Here is a 25943-nt window from a genome sequence, read left to right as displayed (position 1 = left end):
CCACTCCCTCTCCATAAAACACCAACTTCTTTTCCAATGACTGCTTTCTTTTGTTGTGAGCATCTAAATGATGTTCTTGGATGGCCCATAAATTAATTTCCTTATCCTTTCTGTGACTTCCTCCCAGAAGAGGGAATGTTTCTTTCTGGTCTTCAATCCTTTCACATTCCATGACTGAATAGCTAAGACTTCCAAAATGTTAGAAGTTTTAAAGACAAAGAAATCATGTCCTTTCAAATGCTATTTTCCAAAGATTCCATTCATGTTTTTGGCATGTTGAAAATGGCTTTAGAGAACAAAGGATTAAAGAGTGTATTCATAGGAGTTTGATCCATAATGTGAAGTATTTTTTTAAATATTTTTTTTAATGTTCTGATTTTGTAAAGAATCCTTTCATTTAAAGACTTTACAAAGATTTATATCATTAAACTATTTTATTATTCTCTATGCTTATTAAATCCATCCTTTTTTTATGAAGGTATTAAAATATTCTTTTGTTTTTGTTTTTTAATGTATTTTTTCTCATTTTTTTCGTTTTCGAATGATAATGTGCAACGTGCACCTTTCACCTTATCATTTTAGTGGAGCCTTTTTTAAAATATAAACCATTGATGTTTATACATGTATGATGTTTGTATAATAAATAATAATAATAATTATATATATATATATAATATAATATTATATATATATGTGTATATATATAATTTTGTTTTCAAATAAATAATGTGCAATGTGCATTTTTCACCTTATCATTTAAATGAAGCTTTCTTTATAATACATAAACCATTTGTGATTATGTATGTAAAATGGATAATATAATTTTATATTAAAACACAACAAAAATTTTCATGTGACTGTAGGCACTCATTCAAATTTACTCTCCATAAATCTCATCCCCTCTTTAACTTAGCAGGTCTTTGTGCCTCTTCACCTTGTTTTATGACATTGATAATCTGCTTGCTCTACAAAATTTTTATGGTGAGGAGTGGGGTGTAGGAGGGCATGTGGCCTAACAAGAGAAAGAGTACATTGCCTTTGCAAGTTTTAACTTTTAACCACCCTACCCCACTGTGGTTAGGGTCGGGGTGCATATGTTCAGGCTTTCCAAATTCCAAACAGTTTAAGCTATAGGAGGCATGTGACCGAGCAATCAAAAGTACATTGCCTTGCAAACCACTTATGGGCCATGGCAGGCCAAAAGGTTCAGAATGCACAAGATTTTCGGATTCTCGGAGAGCAATGTATTAACAAGTTTTATAAAGAACGTTCCAGGCTGGCGTAGATGAAAGGAATGTAATCAGAAGAGGAACCGATCTACGCGTGGAGATCAGCCATGGCAACACGCCCTGGTGACTACACGCATTTCAAATCAATAGTTCCTCTCAAACGTGTCTCGGTAAGCGCACGCTCGCTCGCTCTCTCTCTCTCTCTCTCTCTCTCTCACACACACACACACACACACACACACACAATGTATATTTCGGACACAGACAGCTCGTTTCTTCTGTGCCATTTTTCTCCTGCTTATTTGATTATCTTGCTGAAACAAAAATGCATTTGCTCATGGTCGACATAAATCATGACAGATTGGCACCAAATACTGGCGGTACTACGATTATGGTCCAAAATCTGTCCCACCACTCATCTGCATACCAGGAACAGCTGGAACTGCTGAGGTCTTTTATAAGCAAATCCTTACCTTGTCATCGAAGGTGCTTTTGCTTTTCTCCTATGCATAATTTATGCCTTGCTTGGATGGTCTCTATCTCCATGATGCTAAGAGTGTCTCTCCGAAGTTCTTTTTAGTTAATAGACTGCAGGCAATGAGTGTCTACATAGGTGCGAAATTAATAGGGTTAAAGTTTGCATCAAGCAGATACTAGGAAGGTGCAGCACGGAAATGCAGCAACACTTTGCTGCTGTTGATGCAAACCACTGCGGTTTAGAAGTGTTACTGGGTGGAAAAGTTATAGTACCAAAACATGCACTGCAGGTTGCTGCAATGTGGTAGTCAAAGGTGTGGCTCTTTAGATGCTGAAGTGAATCTTAAGCTCAAGGTATATGATGTGACAGAATGAAGGTGATACCTGCACGATAGGTAGCAATTCATAACCATAAGTGTAATGTGAGGGTCTTTGGTTGTAAGGCTGGCCACAACTGGTGCATGAACTCCCTCTTTATGGGTTGTGAGTGTTCATATTTCTTCCTTTTTTACGTTGTGGGCACTTTTATGAGGCTGCCAAAAGCTGCCCTTCCTATGGATAGGGAGTTTTTGTCTCATGGCATTGTATTGTATAGGGTAAAGCTGACGCATGCATTCCTCTTCTCTCTCTCTCTCTCTCATATGTGAATACTTCTGAATTTTTCCATTTATTGTTTATCTTCTTTTTGTGAACTCTTATTATGGTAGAAGCAGTGATTTGATTGTGCAACAAATGTCGAAGGGGTTGGGTTTTCTTAATTAATGAGAGCACGGTAGTTTTGGCCATCTAGAGGATTTAGGTAGAGGCGGTTAGTGCTGTGTTTTCATCTTGGAGCTTTTCGTTTATGTGTATAGTTTTGCAGATTGGCGAGCCGGTAATGTGAGTGGACTCACAGTAAGAGAACACTGAACAGACTGCATTCAAGGCTGTGATTTCAGCAAGGGAAGTGTGAGGCAGTGTGGCTGACAAACGTGATAAACAATCAGATAAAACACTAAGTTTAACTCCAATTCTTACTCGTTTGCTTAGCTACTTGGGTTCTTTTTTTACTTTAGAGAATGTTTCTTTACCCTTTGGTGAGAGATAAAGAGAGACAGAAAGCGAAGATTATGTAAGGATCCAGAGAGAAAAGGAAGAATCTCTAGATAAGCCCAGAAAGCTTCGAACTTCATGGACATTCTTTAAGTCAGGCCAATCACGAATAGTCTCAATTTTGGCCGCCAAGTGTTACGGGTGTGCCCGGGACACTCAAGGTGACACCTTCACCAAGAGGCCAAGGGCCCGTAACTTAGAGCAGGCGGGCTGGGAGGCTCCCGTCTACTGACTTGAGTCCCCTTTGGCGGCTCGTTGATGGGCTCGCCCAAAAACCGGCCCGAGATCACGTCTAGCTCGACGCGGGCGGGAGCCTTCTTGGCACCACGCGTTCATGAAGTTTAGTTGAGCGCGAAAGCGTCTTTAGGATCAATGTTGAGCGAACAAGGCTATTCGGGCCTTGAGCGCATGCCTAAGAGGTCCCCTTGGAACTCTTTCAAGCCACTTTGGGCTAACTTAAAAATCATCGAAAATGCCCCGAACCGCCTCGGGCCAGGCCGGGCCCCCGAATCTACCCGAATAGCCTCGTTCGCTCAACATTGATCCTAAAGACGCTTTCGTACTCAATCAAACTTCATGAATGCGCGGTGCCACGAAGATTCCCGCGCGCGTTGAGGTAGACGTGATCTCGGATCGTTTTCTGGACGAGCCGCTCAACGAGCCAGGTCATCTGTACTCCTGCTAAGACGATGTGCCCCAAGAAATGTATCTCGAGCAAGAAAAATTCACTCTTCTTCACGTTGATAACCAATCTATGCTTCCAAAATGCTTGAAAGACATGTAGCAGATAACGTCTGTGCTCTGCTTCATTCTTGGAGAAAACTATATTTTCGTCAAAGAAAGTGTCCACAAAAGATCGATACTCTTGGAAAAATCCTATCCATCGTTTGATTAACTGTTGCTAGAGAATTCGTAAGTTCAAAAGGCATAACTAAATATTCGTATAGACAAAAGGTTGTCTGGAAAGCTATCTTGTAGACATCCCCCGGAGCAATTTGGATTTGATGACATCCACTCTTCAAATCAATTCTGCTAAAGCACGAGGATCCTTGTAGTGTTTCGGCTTAGTGTTTGAGTTTGCAGGTGTAATCGAGGGCGATTACAATTCTTTCAAGAGGAGGTATGTCGCAAATTGATGACGTGGCAACTCGGACAAGGTGACGTGGCAATATGGAATCTCACAAATGTCGTTGACTTGCTAACGTGGCAGCAAGCTGCTATATGGATTTCCGCGTTTTGTGTTGTGCCACGTGGCAAGTTGTATTGATTTCCACGAATTACGCTGGTTGCTTTTGGGCTAGTAGCTTTTGAGTTAGAAGCTTTTCATGTAAATTTCTTTTGAGTTTGTACCGTGGCCAATTGTAAGGTGCAGCGGAATGAATGTTGAACTTTGCTCAAGATGAGTGCTCCGAACTGTGCTCAAGGTTCCTTTTACTTACGGAAGGGAGAGCCTTCCGTTCCTTTAGTGAGAGAGTGCAATGGACACAAACAAAGTGGTGAACATTGTGAATGAAGGTGCTGAGACTGAGAGATAAGAGAGAGAAGAATACGACACCAGAATGTTGTCAAAACCCTCCTCCGAAGGCCCCACTCTCTATGGCGAGAGCGGTCTACTATTGATTGCACAAATCTCTACAATGCTTGGACTTGCCGACGATGTCAACGACGGGCTGAAATCTAAAAATGCTAAGGGCTGAAATCTGCAATCTTTATCTGCTGAATTCTGACTCTATGTCGATGACGATGTCGATGGCGACGATGCGACGACGACGCGTTGAAAACGCAGATGCTGAAATCTGCGTTTTCCGGGCTGAATCTGCAAACTACATCTGCTGAATTCTGACTCTATGTCGATGATGATGTTGATGGCGACGATGCGACGACGACGCGCTGAATCTGCAAACTACGCAGGATCTGAATGTGCGGCGAGGATCTGCTGCGGGAAGGTGAGATCTGCGAGGTTCGGGGGTTCTATTGTGGAGTCTGACTGCTGAAAACTGAAAATGCTGATGCTTGTGGATATTCCGTCGCGAAGATTTGCAAAAACGCTAGAGTGTCTTGCAGATGCAAAAACGCTAGGGCTGAAAATGGTCTTGCTGTGGAGAATCTGCTAATGCTGGGGAGTCTGCTTGGTGTGCTGTCGCCAGAAATCTGCAAGAGCAAAAACGCTGGCTGATCTGGTCCAAAAACGCTAGCCTTCTGCTGTGATGCAAAAACGCTAGGGCTCTTGGGGGTTCTGCTGAAAAGTTGCTTGTTGAGCGAGTGCTCTTGCTGCCTCTTCTGCCAGAAAGTGCTAACTTTGGTTTGCTTATGTATTATCTTAGCAAAATTGCCCTACCTAGTTCCCAACAAAAGTCACTTAATAAATAAGTAAAAAATGTCAAAAATAGGGAAAATAGGTTTAATGCACTGGAAAATTCCCCCGATGGATTCTGATGGGAATATTGATGATCATGCTGTGTGCAACCGGAGAATTGCATCTAATCTAAGCGACTGGTCATGCACGGTCTACGAACAGACTCACATAAGTGCCAGATCACTTCCTATTCTAGACTTTACTTGACTGACTGAACCCTGGTCATGCTGTAGCTTGTCGGCGGACACATAGGGTTGGATGTGTCACGTGACATCCCCTCCTTTTCAAAGTGAGGTATTGGTACCGAACTGTATGCTGGCGAGGGAGATCGCCAATAACATCTGGAATCCTGGAAAGGACTCTTGCCGGCCCACTTTGACGTGTGGGTCGTGCGATACTTGAACTTCATAAAGGTCTGCAACGCTTGCTTCTTTGGGCCGTGTCGAAAGTGACACAAAGTCTTCTGTGGCTCCTTCAATGCTTCAACTTCGTCCATAGTCATGGTTCTACCTTCAAGAATCTCTGTGGCTGAAAATTCCTGAAACTACTTCCAACACAAAAACATGAACATACCCATTTTTCCATGTAAAGTGACTGGAAAAAATCTTGTCTTCCTCAAAGACTGTGCATGCAATGTAGATGAACAAAGAGACGGAGTGCCAAACCGTTCACCACACACACGCAAACAATGAGATTGAATCTTGTCGTTTTGATCTAAATCAATCAACTGTGGCAAAACACAATGGAAATGCCCATGCTTGGTGCTCATACTTTCTTGTGCCCTTGCTACAACTGTGTCGTGCCAAGGAAGAGACATGAAATGTGACTTCCTTGAATGCATAATTTTCAGCTTTTCATGAATAATCCGCATACATCCGTGCTCATTCATGAGTGAAACGCGCTCAACGTACAATGTCATGCGTAGGAAAAGGGATCACATAAAGATGCTGACTAAAATACAGAAAAGCATCACGAATGAAACACTCGAACAATGCATGCTGACTTATCATTGGAACACATAATACTTCCTGTGAGGGTTCTTTGAATCTAGGCTCGAGAGCTAAGATCGGTTCCTCCTGAGGGGGTTCTTTTTGAGTGCGTTCTTTCTGAGGGGGTTCTTTAGACCTCGACTCGAGAGCCAAGATCGGTTCTTTGTGGTTGATCGAATCTGCAATGAGGTTAGCTTCGCTAGAAAAAGCATCAACTAAACCATCATCCCGGTGAACAATCACATCATCTTCATGCAAATCATCATGCTCGTGAAAAATCAGATCTTGATCATTCAAATCATCATGCTTGTCATTGTCATGCAATTCTTCATGCTTGTAATTGTCATTCAAATCATCATGCTTATCATTATCATTCAAGTCATCATGCTCATCATTATCATGCAAATCATGTGTGTCTTGCTTTGGAGAAGTAGAGACTGAGAGAGTCTCCTTTTCCTGATTCTGTGCAGAGTGCACCCGCACTCGAGAAAAGAGTCGCAACAACTCTTGCACGTGTCGCGCTTGTTCATGCTCGCTCTATGGCTGCCTTTCTTTCTGCTTGTCTGCGATCCATTTCTGTGTTTCTTTCTTTGCATTCACGATCCAATTTTGCCATTCTTTCTGCTTGTCTTGCTTCGCGTTCTAACTTCCTTTCCATAAACATCTGGTCCATAGCCTCCATAGGAGTTAGTGCAATCCTTGACGTAGATGGGGAAGGGAGAGGGTCAGAAAAACCTCCTTCTGAGGAAAACTCTTCTTCGCTACTCCCATGCTCACCACCTTCATGCGAAGTATCCATTCTGCGTTGGGTGATGACCATTCACTGAAGTCTTGGGTTCTTAAGTTCACGAGGAACTTGGGTTCTTGTGGGTCTTGGTTCTTGGGTGTCTTGAGGTTCTTGGGGTTCGTGAGGTTCTTCTTTCGCTTGCAATTTGTGTTGGTCTTCTCTTCACCCGAGTTCTGCTCTTTTCCGCGGGCGCAACCCTTGGCGGCCTTGCGCTCACACCAAGGTTCCCACCTTACGTCGATTAGCCCGGGCCGCTAAGTGCACGGTCCTCTCTCGATGAGTGAAAAGAGGCACAAGGGGAGGTTGGACGAGCCCTTCTTTCTTGGATTTCTTGTCACTCTTCAAAAGCACGATTAGGAATCGACACGCCCAAGAGGACTTGGGTTATGTGTGACCGCAACAAGTAAAAAAAATTGTGGTTCTTGTGGTTCTTTCCTTGAGTGATACAGAACACTACCAAAGCTCTGATACCAATGTAAGGTGCAGCGGAATGAATGTTGAACTTTGCTCAAGATGAGTGCTCCAAACTGTGCTCAGGGTTCCTTTTACTTACGGAAGGGAGAGCCTTCCGTTCCTTTAGTGAGAGAGTGCAGTGGACACAAGCAAAGTGGTGAACACTGTGAATGAAGGTGCTGAGACTAAGAGAGAGAGAGAGAGAGAGAGAGAGAGAGAGAGAGAGAGAGAAGAATACGACACCAGAATGTTGGGGGTAAAGGCCCATGTGGCCCCCTTTGGTTGTTGGGGGTAAAGGCCCCCTGTGGCCCCCTTTCTTGTATAGTGTACACATACTTATACTTAAAACTCACTTATAAGTGAGTACACACATTTTTTATTAAGTGTCCGGCCACTTTGGCCGGACAACTTATAAGTGTACTTAAATAAAACAAAGAACCCTCAAAATGAAGAATCGTGGGTTTCTTACGCTTGAGCTCTCTCTCTCTCTCTCTCTCTCTCTCTCTCTTTCGATCTGCTGCGCATCCTACTTCCTGCAGTGTGTGTCCATCTCCTCCTGCTCTTACACACTCCCTGCGCTCAACAAACTGGTATCAGAGCAAGGCTACGTGCCTTGGGCGAATCTCTCACGCGTAGGAAGGAGTTTCTCTCTCCTGCACAGATTTTCTCTCTCTAGAAACAGCAGCGCAGCAGCTTTCTCTCTCTTCTCCAAGTACGGTACGTCGACTACCGTTGCTTACACGCTAAAAACAGGGAATTACAGGTCCAAAACAGGTGTTTTTGGGCTGAAAACAGGCCATTTTTTGCATATTCAGGTGTAAAAACAACAAAAACAGGTTTATAGGTTGTCACAGGGCACTTTGGGAACCCATTTTCACGTTTGGAATTGGGGTTTTCTACCACTTTGCTGAAATTTGTCAAATTTCAGCAATTATTCGCGACAAAACTTGGGGCTTTTGCTAATTTCAGCAAAAACTACCAAGTTTACTCCTTATAGGTGCAGGTGGCAAAGCTACAGTGGAGAATTGAGGAGTGAGAATTTAGGGGTTTTGCTGAATTTTGAAAAATTCGGCAAAATTTCACTTATGTACTTACATTTGTGGTCAATTTGAGCAGAGAGATTGAGGCTTGTGGAGCCTACAGGTGTTTATTCAATTATTTGAGCAACTTTCACCTCTTATGTGTATTGCCAAATGTACTTTATGCAGTGAAACTGTGGCATGTACAACATTGGGGTCATTGCGAATGCATTTGGTGATGTATACTTGATGTGAGGTTGTTCTATGCGTTGAGTTTGACATGCTCAATATGTCATCTTGCTGAAAATTTTACTTTTGAAGTAAATTACAGCATTATATTTGCTCTTGTAGACACTTTTACAGTGTATATTTGCATTTGCTTTTGCGGTACAGTGATTGTACTTCTTGGCTGAAAATTATCAATTTTTGTTTTGCCTCATTATGGCTAACACTTCGTCATCCTCGGACTCTAAGAGCCTCTTTGAGATCCGTAGGTTTGATGGTACAGGTTTTGATTTGTGGAAATGTTGCATACAGGGCATTCTTTTCTTGAAAGAGTGCGATGATGCATTGTATGCAAATAAGCCAGAGGGTATGTCAGATGCAGATTGGACTAAGCTTAACAGGAAAGCCATTACTTACATCAAGATGGCTGTGACTGATGATATCCTTGTTGACATCAAGGGACTTGACACAGCTATGGCTGTGTGGGATAAGTTTAAAGCAACTTATGAGAATACGACTCCTGTAAATCAGGTCCATCTCATGAGGAAGCTTGTAAGCTTAGAGCTTGATGAGTCCAAATCTGTCTGATCACTTGAATGCCTTAGGTGTCATTTTGAGTCAGTTGAGTGATTCAGGTTTGAAGGCTTTTGAGGATGATAAGCTCAAGGCTATCTTTCTACCTATGACATTGCGAGAGTCTTGGGAAGTATTGGTTGTTTCTTTGAGTAACAACTCCAACTTGACCTATGATGGTGTGCGTGGTTCTATCCTCAATGAGGAGATTAGACGCAAGTCAAGTGGGAGTGGCAGTGGATCAGTCTATAATGTGCGTGGACGCAAAGGCAAAATGTTGCAAATAAGCAAAGAAATCGCAGCAAAAGCAAGGAAAAACAGCAAGACATCACTTGCTATCAATGCGGAAGAAAGGGGCATAAAAAGCCTGATTGCAGGTATTTTAAGAAAGAGCAGGAGCGCAAGAAGCAAAGAGGGCAGCTCTACCCCTAAGGAAAGTGAGCCTGAAAAGGCAAATGTGATCTCTAGTGTTGTCATTAAAGAGATTGATGAAAATGAAGACACTAGTGATCTTTATGTTGCATCTTTAGATCCACATGTCATGACTGTTGAGGATATGCATATCACTAAGCATGATCTGATAGATGCTTTGCTTTCTACTCATGATGGCCTGTCACAATCTTGGATTGTTGACAATGGTGCCTCTTTTCATGTAACTCCCTCTTTGGAGTGTTTTGTTGCATACACTGCAGGAAACCTTGGAAAAGTGTATTTGGGCAATAACTATGCTTGTGACATTGAGGGAGTTGGCACCATACACCTGGCACTTGATAATGGCCAGGAACTCACTCTTCATGATGTTAGATATGTGCCGGGTATCAAGAAGAGTTTGCTTTCAGTTGGGCAGTTGGATAGCAGAGGCTTCTTCACTACATTTGGTGGTGGCATGTGGAAGATCCAAAAGGGATCTATGCTTGTGACTAGAGGCAGTAAGAAGGGTACTTTATACTATCTGCATTGCAAGGCATTACCTGGTCGTTTTGTTGCAATTGCAGAAGTGCAATCACACATGGAGCTTTGGCATAAGCGTCTTGGACATATGAGTCATAAGGGACTGCAGACTCTTTCCTCCCTTGGTAGGATTGATGTAAAAAGCTCTAAACTTGATTTTTGTGATGATTGTGTACTTGGGAAGCATGTAAAAGCTTCTTACTCTCATGGAGCCTCTAAAAAGGCTAGTATTTTGGATCTTGTACATTCTGATGTATGCACAATGCCAATAAAAACTCATGGTGGTTCTCATTACTTTGTGTCTTTCATTGATGATTGTTCACGTAAGCTATGGGTTTATTTGGTCAAGGACAAGAGTGAGGTTTTAAATGCTTTTAAAAAGTTTTATGCCTTTGTTTGTACTCAAAAGGGTTTGAAACTTAAATGCATACGTACAGATAATGGGGGGGAGTATGTTTGTAAAGATTTTAATGTTTTTTGTGATGAGAATGGGATTAAGAGGGAGCTCACTGCCCCTTATAATCCATCTTCAAATGGTGTGGCTGAGCATATGAATCGCACGTTATGTGAGAAGATTCGGTGCATGCTGTCTACAGCTAATCTCTCGCAATTGTTTTGGGGAGAGGCACTTAAAACCGCGGTGCATATATGCAACCGATCTCCACATCCTGCACTTGATGGTGGCATCCCTGAAGAGGTTTGGTCTGGCAAACCGGCTTCATATGACCACTTGAAAGTCTTTGGTTGTGAATGCTATGTACATGTGCCTGTTGACTTGAGGACCAAACTCGATATGAAATCCTTGAAAGGCATCTTCTTGGGTTATAGAGATGAAGGTGAAATGGGACATAGAGTTTGGATTCTGGGGTCATATAAGGTAATTCGCAGCCGGGATGTGGTATTTAATGAACCTAAGCTGCTGAAAAATGCCACATCCAGTGACTTTGATAAGAAAAAGGTGAAATTTCAGCATGATCAGTCACTTTCACAGCCATTTTCTATTGAAAATTGAGCTCCTTTTGATGCTGGTCATGAGGGTCAGTGTGTTATCATTGAGCCAGATGATAATGGACAGCAAGGGGATGCTGAAATTTAGCCTGAGGGTCAAAATCAGCATGCTGAAAATCAATTACAGCAACCTGAAAATCAATTACAGCAGGGTATAAATGCTGAAAATCAGCCTCTAATTGATGGGGTTAATGTTCCGCATGATGTAGAACCCTTGCCGGTTAATGTAGATCATTGGGTGAGGCGGTCTACACGTGTAAGAAGACAACCAGAGAGGTTTCAGCCCTCTTTGGATTGTGTCTTGTTGACGGATGAGGGAGAGCCTCTTACATACAAAGAGGCCCAGTCATGTGAAGATAAGAGTAAGTGGGAGCTTGCTATGAAATCTGAGATGCAATCATTGTATGCAAATAATACATGGGAGCTTGTGCCTTTGCCCAAAGAAAGGAAAGCTATTCCTAACAAGTGGGTTTATAAGGTCAAATGTGTTGATGACAAACCCAAGTACAAAGCACGTCTAGTTGCTAAGGGTTATGCACAGAAGGAAGGCATTGATTTCCAGGAGCTTTTTTCACCTGTGGTGAAGATGTCCACTCTCCGTGTGCTGTTTGCTTTATGTGCTATCTTGGATTTGGAGCTGGATCAAATGGATGTGATCACTGCTTTCTTACATGGTGACTTGGATGAGGAGCTGTATATGCAGCAGCTTGAGGGTTTTGTCATTCCAAGGAAAGAGCATTTGGTATGCAAATTGAAACGTAGCTTGTATAGGTTGAAACAATCCCCTAGACAGTGGTACAAGAAGTTTGATACTTTTATGCTCAACCATGGGTTCAAACGCAGTCATGCAGATCACTGTCTTTACACTAAAAAGGCTGAGGATGGAAGCCTTATCGTGTTGGTCCTTTATGTGGATGATATGCTACTTGCAGGAAAGCATAGAGCGACATTAGATGCATTGAAGAAAGAGCTGAATTCAGCCTTTTCTATGAAGGATTTGGGTGCAGCTGAAAATATTTTGGGCATGCGCATTAAGCGAGATAGAAAGAAACGATTGTTGTTTCTCTCACAGGACAAGTACATCAAGAAGGTACTTGAACGTTTTCATATGGTTAATGCTAAGCCTCTTGGTGTGCCTTTACCGCCACACACAAAGCTTAGCAAGCTTGATTGCCCAAAAGATGATGCTGCCAAACAAGTCATGAAAGGGATTCCTTATGCATCCGCCTGTGGTTCTTTGATGTATGCCATGGTTGCTACACGTCCAGACATTGCTCATGCAGTGGGAGTTGTTAGCCGGTTTATGTCCAACCCTGGCAAACCACATTGGGAGGCAGTGAAATGCATCTTTAGATATTTGAAAGGTACACAGGACATATGTATATGCTATGGTGGGAGTACACTTGCGCTGCGGGGTTATTGTGATTCGGACATGGCAGGTGATCTTGACACTAGGAAATCTACCAGTGGGTATGTCTTCACACTTGCTTGAGGTGCTACTTCTTGGTGTTCAAGGTTGCAAAAGATTGTCGCACTGAGCACTACAGAGGCTGAATATATTTCAGCCACAGAGGCTTCTAAGGAAGCCATATGGCTTGGCAGGTTGGTCAGGGATTTTGGTCTTCCTGCACATGCTCCAGTGCTTGGTTGTGATAGTCAGAGTGCTGTATGCCTGGCTAAGAATGCCATGTTTCATGCTCGTACCAAACACATAGATGTGCGGTACCACTTTATACGACAAGTCTTGGATGATGGTCTTGTCTCATTGACAAAGATCAAAACACAAGACAACCCTGCAGATGTCCTCAGTAAAAGTCTTGCAAAGTCTCAACATGAGCATTGCATACGCTTAGTGGGAGTTGCTTAAAGGTACCACAGTGGGTCTTTAAGTGGGAGTTTGTTGGGGGTAAAGGTCCCCTGTGGCCCCCTTTCTTGTATAGTGTACACATACTTATACTTAAAACTCACTTATAAGTGAGTACACACATTTTTTATTAAGTGTCCGGCCAAAGTTTGGCCGGACAAAGTGGCCGGACAACTTATAAGTGTACTTAAATAAAACAAAGAACCCTCAAAATGAAGAATCGTGGGTTTCTTACGCTTGAGCTCTCTCTCTCTCTCTCTCTCTCTTTCGATCTGCTGCGCATCCTACTTCCTGCAGTGTGTCCATCTCCTCCTGCTCTCACACACTCCCTGCGCTCAACACAGAATGTTGTCAAAACCCTCCTCTGAAGGCTCCACTCTCTATGGCGAGGGCGGTCTACTATTGATTGCACAAATCTCTACAATGCTTGGACTTGCCGACGATGTCAACGACGATGAGGACGACGACGAGACTGGCTGAAATCTGAAAATGCTGAGGGCTCAAATCTGCAAATCTTTATCTGCTGAATTCTGACTCTATGTCGATGACGATGTCGATGGCGACAATGCGTCGATGATGCCCTAAAAACGCAGATGTTGAAATCTGCATTTTCCGGGCTGAATGTGCAAACTACGCGGGATCTGACAGTGCGGCGAGGATCTACTGCGGGAAGGTGAGATCTGCGAGGTTCGGTGGTTCTATTGTGGAGTTTGACTACTGAAAAATGAAAACGTTGATGCTTGTGTGGATTCCGTCGCGAAGAACTGCAAAAACGCATAAAGTGTCTTGGAGATGCAAAAACGCTAGGGTTGAAAATGGTCTTGCTGTTGAGAATCTGCTAAGGCTGGGGAGTCTGCTCGGTCTGCTGTCGCCAGAAATCTGCTAGAGCAAAAACGTTGGCTGATCTGGTCCAAAAACGCTAGTCTTCTGCTATGATGCAAAAAAGCTAGGCTTCTTGGGGGTTCTGCTAAGAAGTTGCCTGTTGAGCGAGTGCTCCTGCTGCCTCTTCTGCCAGAAAGTGCTAACTTTTGTTTGCTTATATATTATCTTAGCAAAATTGCCCTACCTAGTTCCCAACAAAAGTCACTTAATAAATAAGTGAAAAATGTCAAAAATAGGGAAAATAGGTTTAATGCACTGAAAAATTCCCCTGATGGATTCTAATGGGAATACTGATGATTATGCTGTGTGCAACTTGAGGATATGCATCTAATCTAAGCGACTGGTCATGCGCGGTCTACGAACAGACTCACAAAAGTGTCAGATCACTTCCTATTCTAGACTTGACTTGACTGACTGAACCCTGGTCACGTTGTAGCTTGTCCACGGATACACAGGGATGGATGTGTCACGTGACACCAATGTCCTTTAAATAAGAACCCAAGGCCACTCTTTTTTCTTGAGTTAGTTGACGAGCTTCTGAGCTGAGATGGCCCGCGGGAGTTGTAACTTTATTCAAGCATTAATATAAAAATAAATACCGAAAGGGGCGCCTGATTTTGGGGCTAATACCCCCGGGCATGGAACTACTCAGGGCCGTGTTGCCTCTCTATTCAAGTGTGATTAAATTTGGGAAGTATTTTAAGTGATTCTCTCGTGTGTCGTGCCAGATTTCTGACTTGGGGTGTCCAAGTCTGTAACAGTTAATCATCTCCATATCTCATGGCAAATAAAGAGGTCCTCCTAGACCCCATCCTCTTCCTAATGATTGATGGATCATGTTGTGGTTGGTTACAAACTTATGAAAGGAAAATTCGAATTTGTTACAGAAGAGCAACCGACCGACACTAACCACAAAGAACAAATTCTGGAGGTTCTTGTGACAGCTCGAGTCAATCGGCAAGACCTTGCTTGACTCAAGGCCAATGAGACACCCTACTACAAGAAGGTCAATGCTTTGAGTGTTGTTTAGAAGGGTCACTTTAGTAAGTGTCCTACTAAAGGGGATACGCCTCCAGAACAACCACCAACAAAGAGAACCAAAATTGCGGTGCGACTTGTTCCAGAAATTTATGGCATCGCTCTTGAAGGTACCAATGAATTATGCAGAGCTTCAGGAAAGATCAATGGCTTCCTAGAATTTCTGAAATAGATGTATTTTTAGTAAGATCAACTCGCTGGAGAACTTGAAACCGAGCTAGCCACAGGGCAAACTCAAAGAGTTCTACCCCTCATTGGTGCTTTTTCTATCACCATCCAAGGGCACCATGGCAAAGCAGATTTTCACATCATGCAGTTAGGTAAATGTGGCGCTCTTTTGGGCATGCCTTGGCATAACAAGAACAATTGGCTCCGCTATGAGAATTCATGCCTCACATTTTCGTGGTTGAGGACAAAGGAGACCAAATGGTTCGCCTCATCAATGGTAGGTGCAATTCATGACAATTGCCCCTATGTTCTTGAGAAGGTTGGTGAGGCAATGCAACATGCAAAATGAGAAGGTGATCCGTAGGTACATGCGCTCGATGATAGCCTTGGCTGCCCTATTTGATGCCTTTCCATCTAGATCAATGCCCACCACATTCTCGGGCCAAATAATCTCAACGGTCCTCGCCCATTTGGCCACGTCCATTTGGCTGCAAGCATGCAATCAAAGAGCACTTGCAATGTTGCATAGAACTTGAAGTTTTCTACTCACCCCAAGGTGGTACCAAACGTACTGTACGTGGCGTATATGTATGTACTGTACGTTGCTCCATATAGGAAATTTTTTAATGTACGTAAAAATACGTACTCTTGTAAAAAAACCGCAAAGTACTAAATTTTCTAGGACATTCCCAATAAAAAACAAGGGAGAAGTCAACAACTTATAGAGACATTCAAAGACACGTTTTACAAGACAACCACATACTGTGTAACTACTGCAAGAGACTTAGATTTTTATTTTAAATCAGCACCGTACGGGCTTCCCACCCAAAAAAAAAAAAGAAAAAAAGAAGAGAAGAAAAACGTATGGATCGTTCCGTACGGTAGGATCCGTACAGACGTCCGTACGGTACGGAACCAATCCGTACGTACGTTTTGATCCAACCTTGACTCACCCTGCCCCATGAAAGGCAATGTGGTCGTGGTAGAAGAAGAGGACTACCGACCTATTTACTCTTCCTTCAATCGTGGATTTTAATTCTCGTCGAGGGTGGATTTGTGACGGGGACAGTTGGCAACGGAGACCCCTAATGCGGAAGGAGCATGATGATGTGCTTGAGAACCCGAAGGTTTTGCAAAATTGGAGCCACCCTCCATCTCCTTCAACACCGGCTGCTCTCACGGTCTCGTTATGGTGGAGGATCAATGGCAACTCGTCGGTCTCTCTTCGCCGCCTCGACGGCCTCAAACACCTTGAGCTTCTCAAGAGGCTCCACTCTTTTTTGGGAGGTGACGTGTGTGCAAAACTTGACTTCTTGACCTTCTTCACGCAAAAAGTGTGTGTGATCTTTGTTGGCATTGGCGGCTCTCTTATAGGAGCAAAGCTTGCAAGTCCATGCTCTTTCATTGCCACCCTTGGCCTCAACTGCTTGAATTCACCTCATTTCGCTATGCCCATGTTTGAACGGCGGGCTGTCTTCGAAAGGTGTCGACCTGAGAAGAGGCCATTGATGTGAATCCGGATAGAGAGTTTAGGCATCTCTGACATTGCCAACATTATCTACACTGACAGTCAGAGCGCATTGGCACAAAGCACATTGAGGTGCATTATCACTATGTCAGGGAGAGACTCTCATCATGAGAGATTACTTGGCTTATGTGCCGACAGAGGACAACCTTGCAGATCTGTTCACGAAGGCATTGCCTCGTGATAAGTTTGAAGCGTTCCGCAAAGCTTTGGGCTTGCTTCCCTTTGTGGATTGATCATGTCCTTAGGGCACGATACTTCCCTATACACAATGTGCCAGCTCTCATTCACCCTATCATTCCCAGGGGGGATTTGTTTCTATATATGTGGTAGTGATGTGTGTGAACACACATAGGATCACCAGGGCACTTTTTCCCTCATTATGAGGTTTTTGTTGGGTTTTCAAGCCCAAGTTACCAATCATTTGGTGGCCGTGGGAACACTTCCCTATAGCATGCAGTGCATCTTCAGTGTGCATGGAGTTTTGCATGATAACTTTGCTTTATATATCTTGTAAAGGCTTTTTACAAACTAATACAAGCAATAGCGTGTTATCTTTTGGTCTCTCTCTCTCTCTCTCTCTCTCTCTCTCTCTCTCTCTCGCTTGCTTGCTCGTTTTCACCTCCTTTTCAGCCATACACGCCATCTCCCATGGCTTCTATTCGCTGGCATCCACCCTAGCCATCTCCTTACAAGTGGTCAGGTGCTCCCATTGGCAAGGCAAGCCCACACGGTGAAGAAGGCGATTGCAACATCTCAAGACATCGCTAGTTGTGAGGCTCATCAACGACAAATAGAGCCGCTCTCGTTGACAGTTGCAGATCCCAGGAGGGTGTTGGTAGGTAGCGCAACAAATCAAGGCGTTCTAGCACGCAGGCACCTGTGGACAGTTTCAAGGCCTTTTAAAATGTTGTGTTTTGGAGAGTGCTTTCGAGAGCATATCAAAACGCTCTGCATGTTTTGGTGAAGCTTGTACGGTGGTGCTGCTTGGCAAAAGGTGGTGCAATTAGAGCATTTCAAAACTCTTTCTTTGTGCTTGTGCTGTAGAGCTACAAACAAAGCCTCTCAAAACGCTGCTAGAGAGCAAGGCTTGTTAACGAACAACATATCAAAACGCCATTGCATAGAGTGCTTCTTGACTAGCATATCAAAATGCTGCAGAAAATCAATGAGCCGCCGAGGATGCTTTTCAAAACGGCCTTGTCAATGAAGGTGTTTGTAGCCTTCAAGGTAATGCTCAGCAAAATGGTGGTGATCTTGGTGGTTTTGCAAGCGATCGATTTGGAGTACACAGAGATACTCCGTGTCGTTTTTAGTGCGCAACGTGTCCAAAGGCACATGGTTGTCTTATGATTGCTTGGGATGGTGTGCACTTGCATATATCCATTTTCATCATCAACTCTCCAAAGCTTCACGTTGGATGTGTATGCCATATATGTCAATTTAGTGGTTTTTCTTGTCTATCGGATACAACTAGCATTGAGGCAAATGATGGAGAACATGATAAATGAAGATCTGCTTCAAGAACGTGGTATGCGACTCCAAAAACTGTTTTTCCTTGTTCAGTGGCATAGGCTTATGGTTTGTTTGTTGTCAACAAAATTACCTTTTTCAGTCAAAGCCTTCTTTTAACTTATCAGCCAGTTGTTGCCGTGAGAAATAAATTTGTATGGGTTATAAAGTTATAAACACTACCACGAAAAAAAGTGGTAAGACCTCCCATTTATGTTTGGTTTGAATTTTTGTTCTCTCACTCTGATTGTTTTCTGAGGGAAGTGCACACACACAGCTATGTTGTTGTCCGGGGGGGGGGGGGGACCTTCTACTCATAGTTTTAGGTGATTGAACTCTACCATGGTCTGTACCAAGTCCATTGTTAGTGGTTTGGGCTTGAGGGGGGGATTGCTCGGTTTTCAAGCCCAATCTCCAATCATTTGGTGCCCGTGGGAACACTCCCCTATATCACGCAGTGCACCTTCAGTGTGCATGGAGTTTTGCATGGAAACTTTTTTTTTTCTTTCCGAGAAAAAAATCCTTCTATTAGTTAATGAAAATTGCCCATAGGGCTACAACCACCTCTACAAGAGAGGGCTACAACAAGCATGATGGGGAGACTCTCCCAATGAAAAAACAACATATATACAATGTGGCTAAATCAAGAGATGGGAGGAGGGAAGAGCCACACAGGTGGACGGTAGTGCCATCTGAGCACACCCTGGACAATGGTGTAGAAAGGCCCAGGGCGCCAGAGTCGGAGGAAAGCCTCGCGGCGCTCCCGCATGCGGTCGGAGATGCTCTGTAGTCCCTCAAGCTGTCCTCTGAGAGTATGGATCAGCTCTAGCCAAAAGTCACGAACAGTCTCTGCTGGTGGCACAGGGCGAGCCTCAAAGATGCGGAAACAGCGGGCCTGCCAGATGAACCACAGTGTCAGGCCACTGATGAGCTCCCAACACTCCTCTCTCTCACTGCACCACTCTTGTGGAGTACGCTCTGTAGCAGGTTGGAGTGTAGGTCGCTCCCCCTGTATCACTATTATCCTGCTGGTGGAAGATAGCTCAAACTGAAGTGCCGGGCCCGTGAGAGTGGACCAAGCCGCTGGCCCCCAAGTGTACTGTCGAGCCATGGAGAGAGTAGGCATCAGCCGAAGAACTCGTAGCCACACCTGCTGAGCCGAGGGACAGTCCCAAAGACAGTGACGCTGACTCTCCACCAAATGGTCACAGGCTGTACATGCGGCCGAGAGACCACTATGCACTAGCCAGCTCCCCACTGCTGTAGCTCTGTGTGCGACCAGCCACTGGAACAAGGTGACGCACCTCGGCTGTCTGGAGTCCCACAACCTCTCCCAAAAGGCTGCCAAGAACTCGACTGTGAGACCACCCTCCTGCCAATGACGTGCTTTTGCATGACAACTTTGCTTTATATATCTTGTAAAGGCTTAACACAAGAAATAGCGTGTAATCTTTTGGTGTCATTCTACTCTCTCTCTCTCTCTCTCTCTCTCTCTCTCTCTTTTTCGCCTCCTTTCCTGCCCTGCACGCCATCTCCCATGAGTTCTATTCTTTCTACCCTAGCCATCTCCTTACAGTTTTTTCCCCCGTGCATTGTTTATACACCCACCACTCTAGGGCTAACTTATCTTCCTATTTGCGCATTAAGCAATACACTCTTTGTTGTGTGCCTTGAGCGTATTCATCTTCTCCAAGTTGTGTGTGCATGCCTGCAACCCTAATTCCAACAGGAGCGTCCGAACTTGCGAGAGTAGACTCGAGAGGCTTGCCGGCTGTTGTTACTAGATAAGCATGATTTCAATTCTGCTGTTTTTAATATTGCGGATCTGATCGTACCAACCTGTTTTTTGTCTGTTGCGGCTGTAGGGCTATCGTGTAATTGCTGCAGATGCTCCACCAGTGTGGAGTCACCAAGAGTGGGTCAACTCTTTCGAAAAGTTTTTGGACACAATTGGCGTGCATCATGTAAGCTTTGGCATCCACCTACATTGGCTTTTCCATTTTAAAGTAGAATTTTCAACTCTACCACAAGCATCATGTTGAACAGTTAAGAGAGGACAGCTGTAGCCATTGTTACCTATTCTTGATCTCTAATGGTGGTTGCATGCTTTCAAAACATTAATATGCCTTGTCTATGCTCAAATGGCCAATTCTTCGCAGTTGTTTTCTTTGAATGGGTAGAGTAAGCATGATCTTAAGGTGCGGAATTGGGCCTGGAGTTGGAGCGTTACCTGTGCATTATAATCACTGAGCTACAATCTAGTTTTCATCTTTTTACATCTGGCAATAGCTGTAAGCGAATGGATGATCTTTAGTCTTGGACATAAGGCTAGGCCTTTGCTGTTTTTCATGTAGTCATGCTCAAGTCCTGGGATTTTTCGTCCGCTTCTAGGCTCTAGCAAAAGCCTAAGGAGAACCAGTTTGTGATCAGGACATTACTTTCACCTTTTGCATGTGGGGAGTTTCTTCTTCTGGGTCACACTCACAAGAATAGTACTGAAATTTGGTGAAGCCATACAAATTGATTGCTCAGGATGGTTGGATCCAGGTACATATTTATGGGACCTCTCTTGGTGGATTTCTTGCACAACTCTTTGCACATTATCGTCCACGGAGGGTTCAATCTTTAGTACTCTCTAACACATTTCTGGATACAAGAGAGTTTGCTGCCGCAACAACTTGGTCTTCATTGTGGGTATTGGGTTTTTTTATAAAAAAAAAAGTCAAAATCTGCATAGGTTCACAGCTTTTGAAAGCAGCAAAGTTGAAAGGGAATTTTTTTTGGCTTATTCAGGATCACTTGGACTCCAGAGTTTCTGTTGAAGCGATACATCTTGTCAGGAATTCGTGATGGACCACAGGAACCTCTCATAGCAGATTCTATTGACTTTGTAGTTAGTCAGGTGATTTCTTCTGTTTAAAACAGAGCACATCTGTCAGTAATCATATGACCTTTTCGAAGCTGCTATTTTTTTTAACTTCAAGAAAAGGGTCCTTCTATTAGTTAATTCCAAGCTGCTAATTACCTGTTTTTCCCCAGCACTCTCTCTCAGCATGAACAACTCCTCAGTAAATTTGTGCAGACAATACTTAGTTCTGAACCACACATAGATGTATGTTTTATTGTATGTAAACACTTTATTTATAACATAATGCTGCATTTCCAGTAAGGAAACCTCGCAGAGAGGGAAAGGTGTGCACAGGGAAGGAAGACATCCATCAAACCGATGCATGCTGAAGGGTTGCAGTTTGCTCTAGAAACAATTCAAGAATGCCACCAATGTATTCCAAGTAATCTTCCACCATATTAAAGGAGGTTTGTAAACTTTAGCCTAACTGCACCAAAAATGTCAATGGGAGTCTGCCAAAGCATTGAACAGTTCCAGCAGTCCCAGATGCTCCAACACATTGGTCAAAGCAAACCCATGTGAAGAACACAATGTGTATTCTCAGACTAACAAGAAGTACTCCAATTAGCCAAAAATGTCTTCCAAACTTTTGTTAAAGCAGTGCATTCAAACTCTCAGAAACTAAGTGAATGAGATCTTTGGTATCTGAAAGCCACAGCAAATGAGCACGAGTCTTAGAAAAAAAGAAGGGACAAGAACTTCCTTTGACAAGAGGGGAAGATTGTTGCCCTAATGTGTTGTTGGGTTAAAGGCCTAAATAACCCCGTTTTGTACATTTTTATACTTTGTCCAGGTTCACATTTTTTTAAAGTCACTTATAATAAAAGTGGGAAAACCCAAAACTCACTTATTGAGTTTTTCCCAAAAACATGAGCTCTCTCTCTCTCTCTCTCTCTCTCTCTCCCCCTTCCTTCAATCCCTAGCGCTTCCTCTCTGCTGCACTCCGCCTCCTGCATCTTGCCCCAATCCTGCACTACATCGTGACGCGCATCTACCGGTACCCTTTGCTTCGCGCTTTCAATTGGTATCAGAGCCCTAGGGTTTCACAAGGACCTGCGCAGGTGGCCGGACAGCAAGCAAAAGGTGTTTTATTGTGACAATCTCCACTTCTATCGCGAACCCCCTTGCTTCCGAGGTCACCGAGGATACCTAGAGTGCCAAAGCAGCCCAAAACAGGCTGTTTTTGGGTCAAAAACAGGTTATTACAGCAAAGTGCAGGTTCTCTCATGATGAATAAGTTGTGGGAACACTTGTACATGGTCCCTACTACCCTAAATCAACCAATTTTGTTGAAAAACAGGTTCTAAAACAGGTTTTTACAACAAATTATAGATTTACGCAGGTTTATGCAAATGTACATTTGATGTATTTAGATTAGGGAAAGTATTAAATGCTGTAATTCCCGAGCATTAAGCAAGTTTTGGATGCAAAATGCCCTTTTCAAGTCAATTTTTTGCACTTCTATGCTAAAAATTGGGGCTTTTGTCCATACATGCTCCCAAAGGCTGTGTTTTTACATTATGTACATTCTTAGAGGTTAAAAACAACAACATATGTTGTTTTTGGGCATAAATTTCCTTGCTGAATTTTCTGCACAAAAAGTTCAGAAATTGCTATTCTTGCCTAAACTTGCATATTTTTGGCTCAAATTGCTTCTGTGACACTTTGGAGCTGTTGTGCACATTGCGGTGAGGTTATATTTGGTGCATTTTGCCGAAATTTTTTAGCATTTAAGCCCTCTTGTTTGTGCAACTATGGCATCGACTTCCTCTGACGTTAAGAATCTCTTCGAGATCAAGCGGTTCGAGGGAACATGTTTTGATCTTTGGAAGGATAGGATTCAAGGAATCCTCTTTCTTAAAGATTGTGATAGGGCACTTGAAGCAGAGAAGCCAAAAGATATGTCAGATGCAGCATGGCTTACATTGAACAAGAAGGCCATTACCTACATTAAAATGGCCGTCTCTGACGAGAATTTGGTAGATCTCAAGGGTCTTGTCAATGCGTTTGAGTTGTGGGAGAAATTGAAGGCAACGTATGAGAATACGACCCCAGTTAATCAGGTGCATTTGATGCGGAAACTTGTTGGCATGCAGTTAGATGAGTCCAAGAGTGCTGCAGAGCATTTGTCATTGTTTACAGGCGCTCTATCTCAGTTTACAGGACTCAGGTTTGTTCCCTTTTGATGATAAGCTCAAAGCCATCTTCTTGCTGATGACTCTATCTGCTTCTTGGGAAACATTGGTGGTCTCATTGTCAAATAATCCCAACTTGACTTTTGATGGAGTTAGGGGTTCAATATTGAATGAAGAAATCAGGAGGAAAGCAAGTGGAGAAGGAGGTGGCTCAGCCAACATGGTTAGAGGCAGGATAGAGAAGAAGAATGCCTATGCACAGAGAAGTAAGAGTAAGAGTAGAGAAAGGGGAAATGGCAGCAAAGGCAAGGGTGATGTGACATGCTATCAATGTGGCAGGAAAGGTCACAAGTGCAGGTACTATAAGGCAGAATTGGAAAGGAAGAAGAACGGTGGAGACAAAAAGAAAGAGAAGAAGGAGATCAAGAAGATGCACAGGACAGTCTAAAGGACAAAGAGAAGGCAAATGTGGTCTCTAGTGTTGTTATTGAGGAGGTGTCAGATGTTGAAGATATCTTATGTGCCACTTTGTCAGTTGATGATGCTCATAAGTCTGATGCCTCTCTCAATGTTCATACACAGGATATACAGATCACCAAGAGTGATCTAATTGATGCTTTATTGACTGTTAATGATGCATTATCCTAGACTTGGATAGTTGATTCCGGTGCTTCATTTCATGTGACTCCTATCAAGGAGTGCTTTTCTACTTTTGTTACAGGCAGCCATGGCCATGTTTACCTTGGAAACAATCATGCATGTTCCATTGAGGGTATTGGCACTGCGCATCTTTCTATAGATTGCACAAATGAGCTTGTCTTGCATGATGTTAGATATGTGCAAGGAATCAAGAAGAGTCTGCTTTCTTTTGGTCAGATGGATATGCATGGTTATAGCATTTTGTTTAAGAGAGGATCATGGAAGATGACAAAAGGTCCAAGGCTGATTGTAAAAGGTACAAGAAAAGGACACTTTACTCCTTGCATGGAAAGGCCTTGTTGGGCAAATTTATTGCTTTGGCTGAAATTAACTCACATATGGAGTTGTGGCATAAGAGGCTTGGCCATATGAGCCAAAAAGGCCTTATTAAGCTTTGTAATTTGAACAAGCTTGATGCTAAAGACACAAAGCTTGATTTGTTAATGAATGTCCATATGGCAAGCAAGTGAAAAGTTCTTATTACTTCCGTGTCTCTCTCAAATCTAATGTGCTTGATCTTGTACATTCTGATGTTTGTAGCATGCCCACTAAATCTATGGGGGGTGCATATTATTTTGTCTCTTTCGTTGATGATCATTCTAGAAAAATATGGGTTCATTTGCTCAAATCTAAGGATGAAGCCTTTGCTACGTTTAAGAAATTTCATGCATTTGTGACCACCCAGACAGATAAAAAGCTTAAATGCTTGCGTACGGATAATGGGGGTGAGTTCACAAGTGGTGAATTTAATAAATTTTGTGAAAATTTGGGCATTAAGAGGGAGCTTATTGTTCCATACAGCCCCTCTTCTAATGGTGTGGCTGAAAGATACAATAGGACTTTATGTAAGAGGGTGAGATGTATGCTGTCCATAGCTAATTTCCCTCATGGATTTTGGGGAGAAGCTCTAAAAACTGCAGTGCATATATGTAATCGATCCCCTTACATGTCTTTGAAAGGTGACATCGTTGAAGAGGTTTGGTCTGGTAAACCTACTTCATACGATCACTTACGCGTCTTTGGTTGCGACGCGTTTGTGCATGTAAGACCTGAGTTGAGGAGTAAGCTGGATGCAAAGTCCATTAAAGGCCTCTTCATCGGATATGGTGAAGAAGGTGAAATGGGCTACAAAATTTGGTTACCTCAGCTCAAAAAGGTTGTACGCATCCGGGATGTTGTTTTTAATGAGGCAAGGCTGCTTAAAAACAATTGTGTGCCTTTAATGGTGACCATAAGAAGGTCAAATTTCAGCATGTACAGCCACGTATTAGGCCTAATTTTGACCCTCAGGATGCACCATATATGGCTAAAAATGTTGATGAGCGAGTGGTGTTTGAGCCAGATGATGTTGGATAGCAAATGAGGCTCCTGAAGGGCATGTGCAGCCACATAACAATGCTGAAAACAGGGCTGAAAATGATGTACAGCAGCCCTTTGTTGATGATATCATTGTTTCACCTGATGTAGACCCATTTTCAGATAATGTGAATCATTGGGTGAGGCGTTCTACTCGTCCAAGGCGGAATGTGAGTAGATATGATTTCTCTTTGCATTATATTATGCTGACAGATGAAGGGGAGCCTCTCACTTATAAAGAGGCTAAGACATGTGAGTCAAGCAGTAAGTGGGAGCTTGCAATGCAAGAGGAAATGAAATCCTTGTATGCAAATGATACTTGGGATCTTGTGCCATTGCCTAAAAGGAGAAAGGCTCTTTCTAACAAATGGGTATACAAGATTAAGATTGTGGATGAAAAACCCAAGTACAAGGCAAGATTGGTTGCAAAAGGATATGCATAGAAAGAAAGAATTGATTGTCAAGAAATCTTTTCTCCTGTTATAAAGCTTACAACTTTACGTGTCCTTTTTGCTCTTGTTGCGGTGCTTGATTTGGAATTGAATCAAATGGATGTAACGGCGTCGTTTTTGCATGGTGACATTGAAGAGGACATATACATGAACACAACCTTAAAGGTTTTGTAGTTCCTACACGTGAGGAACTTGTATGCAAACTGAAAAGGGCTTTGTATGGTTTGAGACAATCATCACGGCAG

General features: G+C 43.1%; 1 protein-coding gene across 2 annotated transcripts in view; it reads left to right on the top strand.

Moving 5' to 3' along the window:
- Positions 1-1123: 1123 nt before the first annotated feature.
- Positions 1124-25943, top strand: part of LOC147432452 (alpha/beta-Hydrolases superfamily protein) — an 82505-nt gene continuing 57685 nt past the window's right edge. The window contains exons 1-5 of one of the 2 annotated variants that reach the window (XM_086492401.1): positions 1124-1399; positions 1590-1715; positions 20014-20112; positions 20696-20838; positions 20942-21050. In XM_086492401.1, the coding sequence (XP_086348527.1) occupies positions 1337-1399; positions 1590-1715; positions 20014-20112; positions 20696-20838; positions 20942-21050 (540 nt within the window). In that variant the 5' untranslated portion in view covers positions 1124-1336. The remainder of the gene's footprint in view (positions 1400-1589; positions 1716-20013; positions 20113-20695; positions 20839-20941; positions 21051-25943) is intronic. The other variant, XM_086492400.1, reaches the window with a different exon arrangement.

The sequence above is a fragment of the Adiantum capillus-veneris genome, chromosome 20 (genome assembly GCF_014529385.1).
Source record: "Adiantum capillus-veneris isolate H3 chromosome 20, ASM1452938v2, whole genome shotgun sequence".
NCBI classification, from domain to species: domain Eukaryota; kingdom Viridiplantae; phylum Streptophyta; class Polypodiopsida; order Polypodiales; family Pteridaceae; genus Adiantum; species Adiantum capillus-veneris.
The sequence above is the reverse complement of the archived record's forward strand: the minus strand, read 5'-3'. Positions and strand labels throughout refer to the sequence as shown.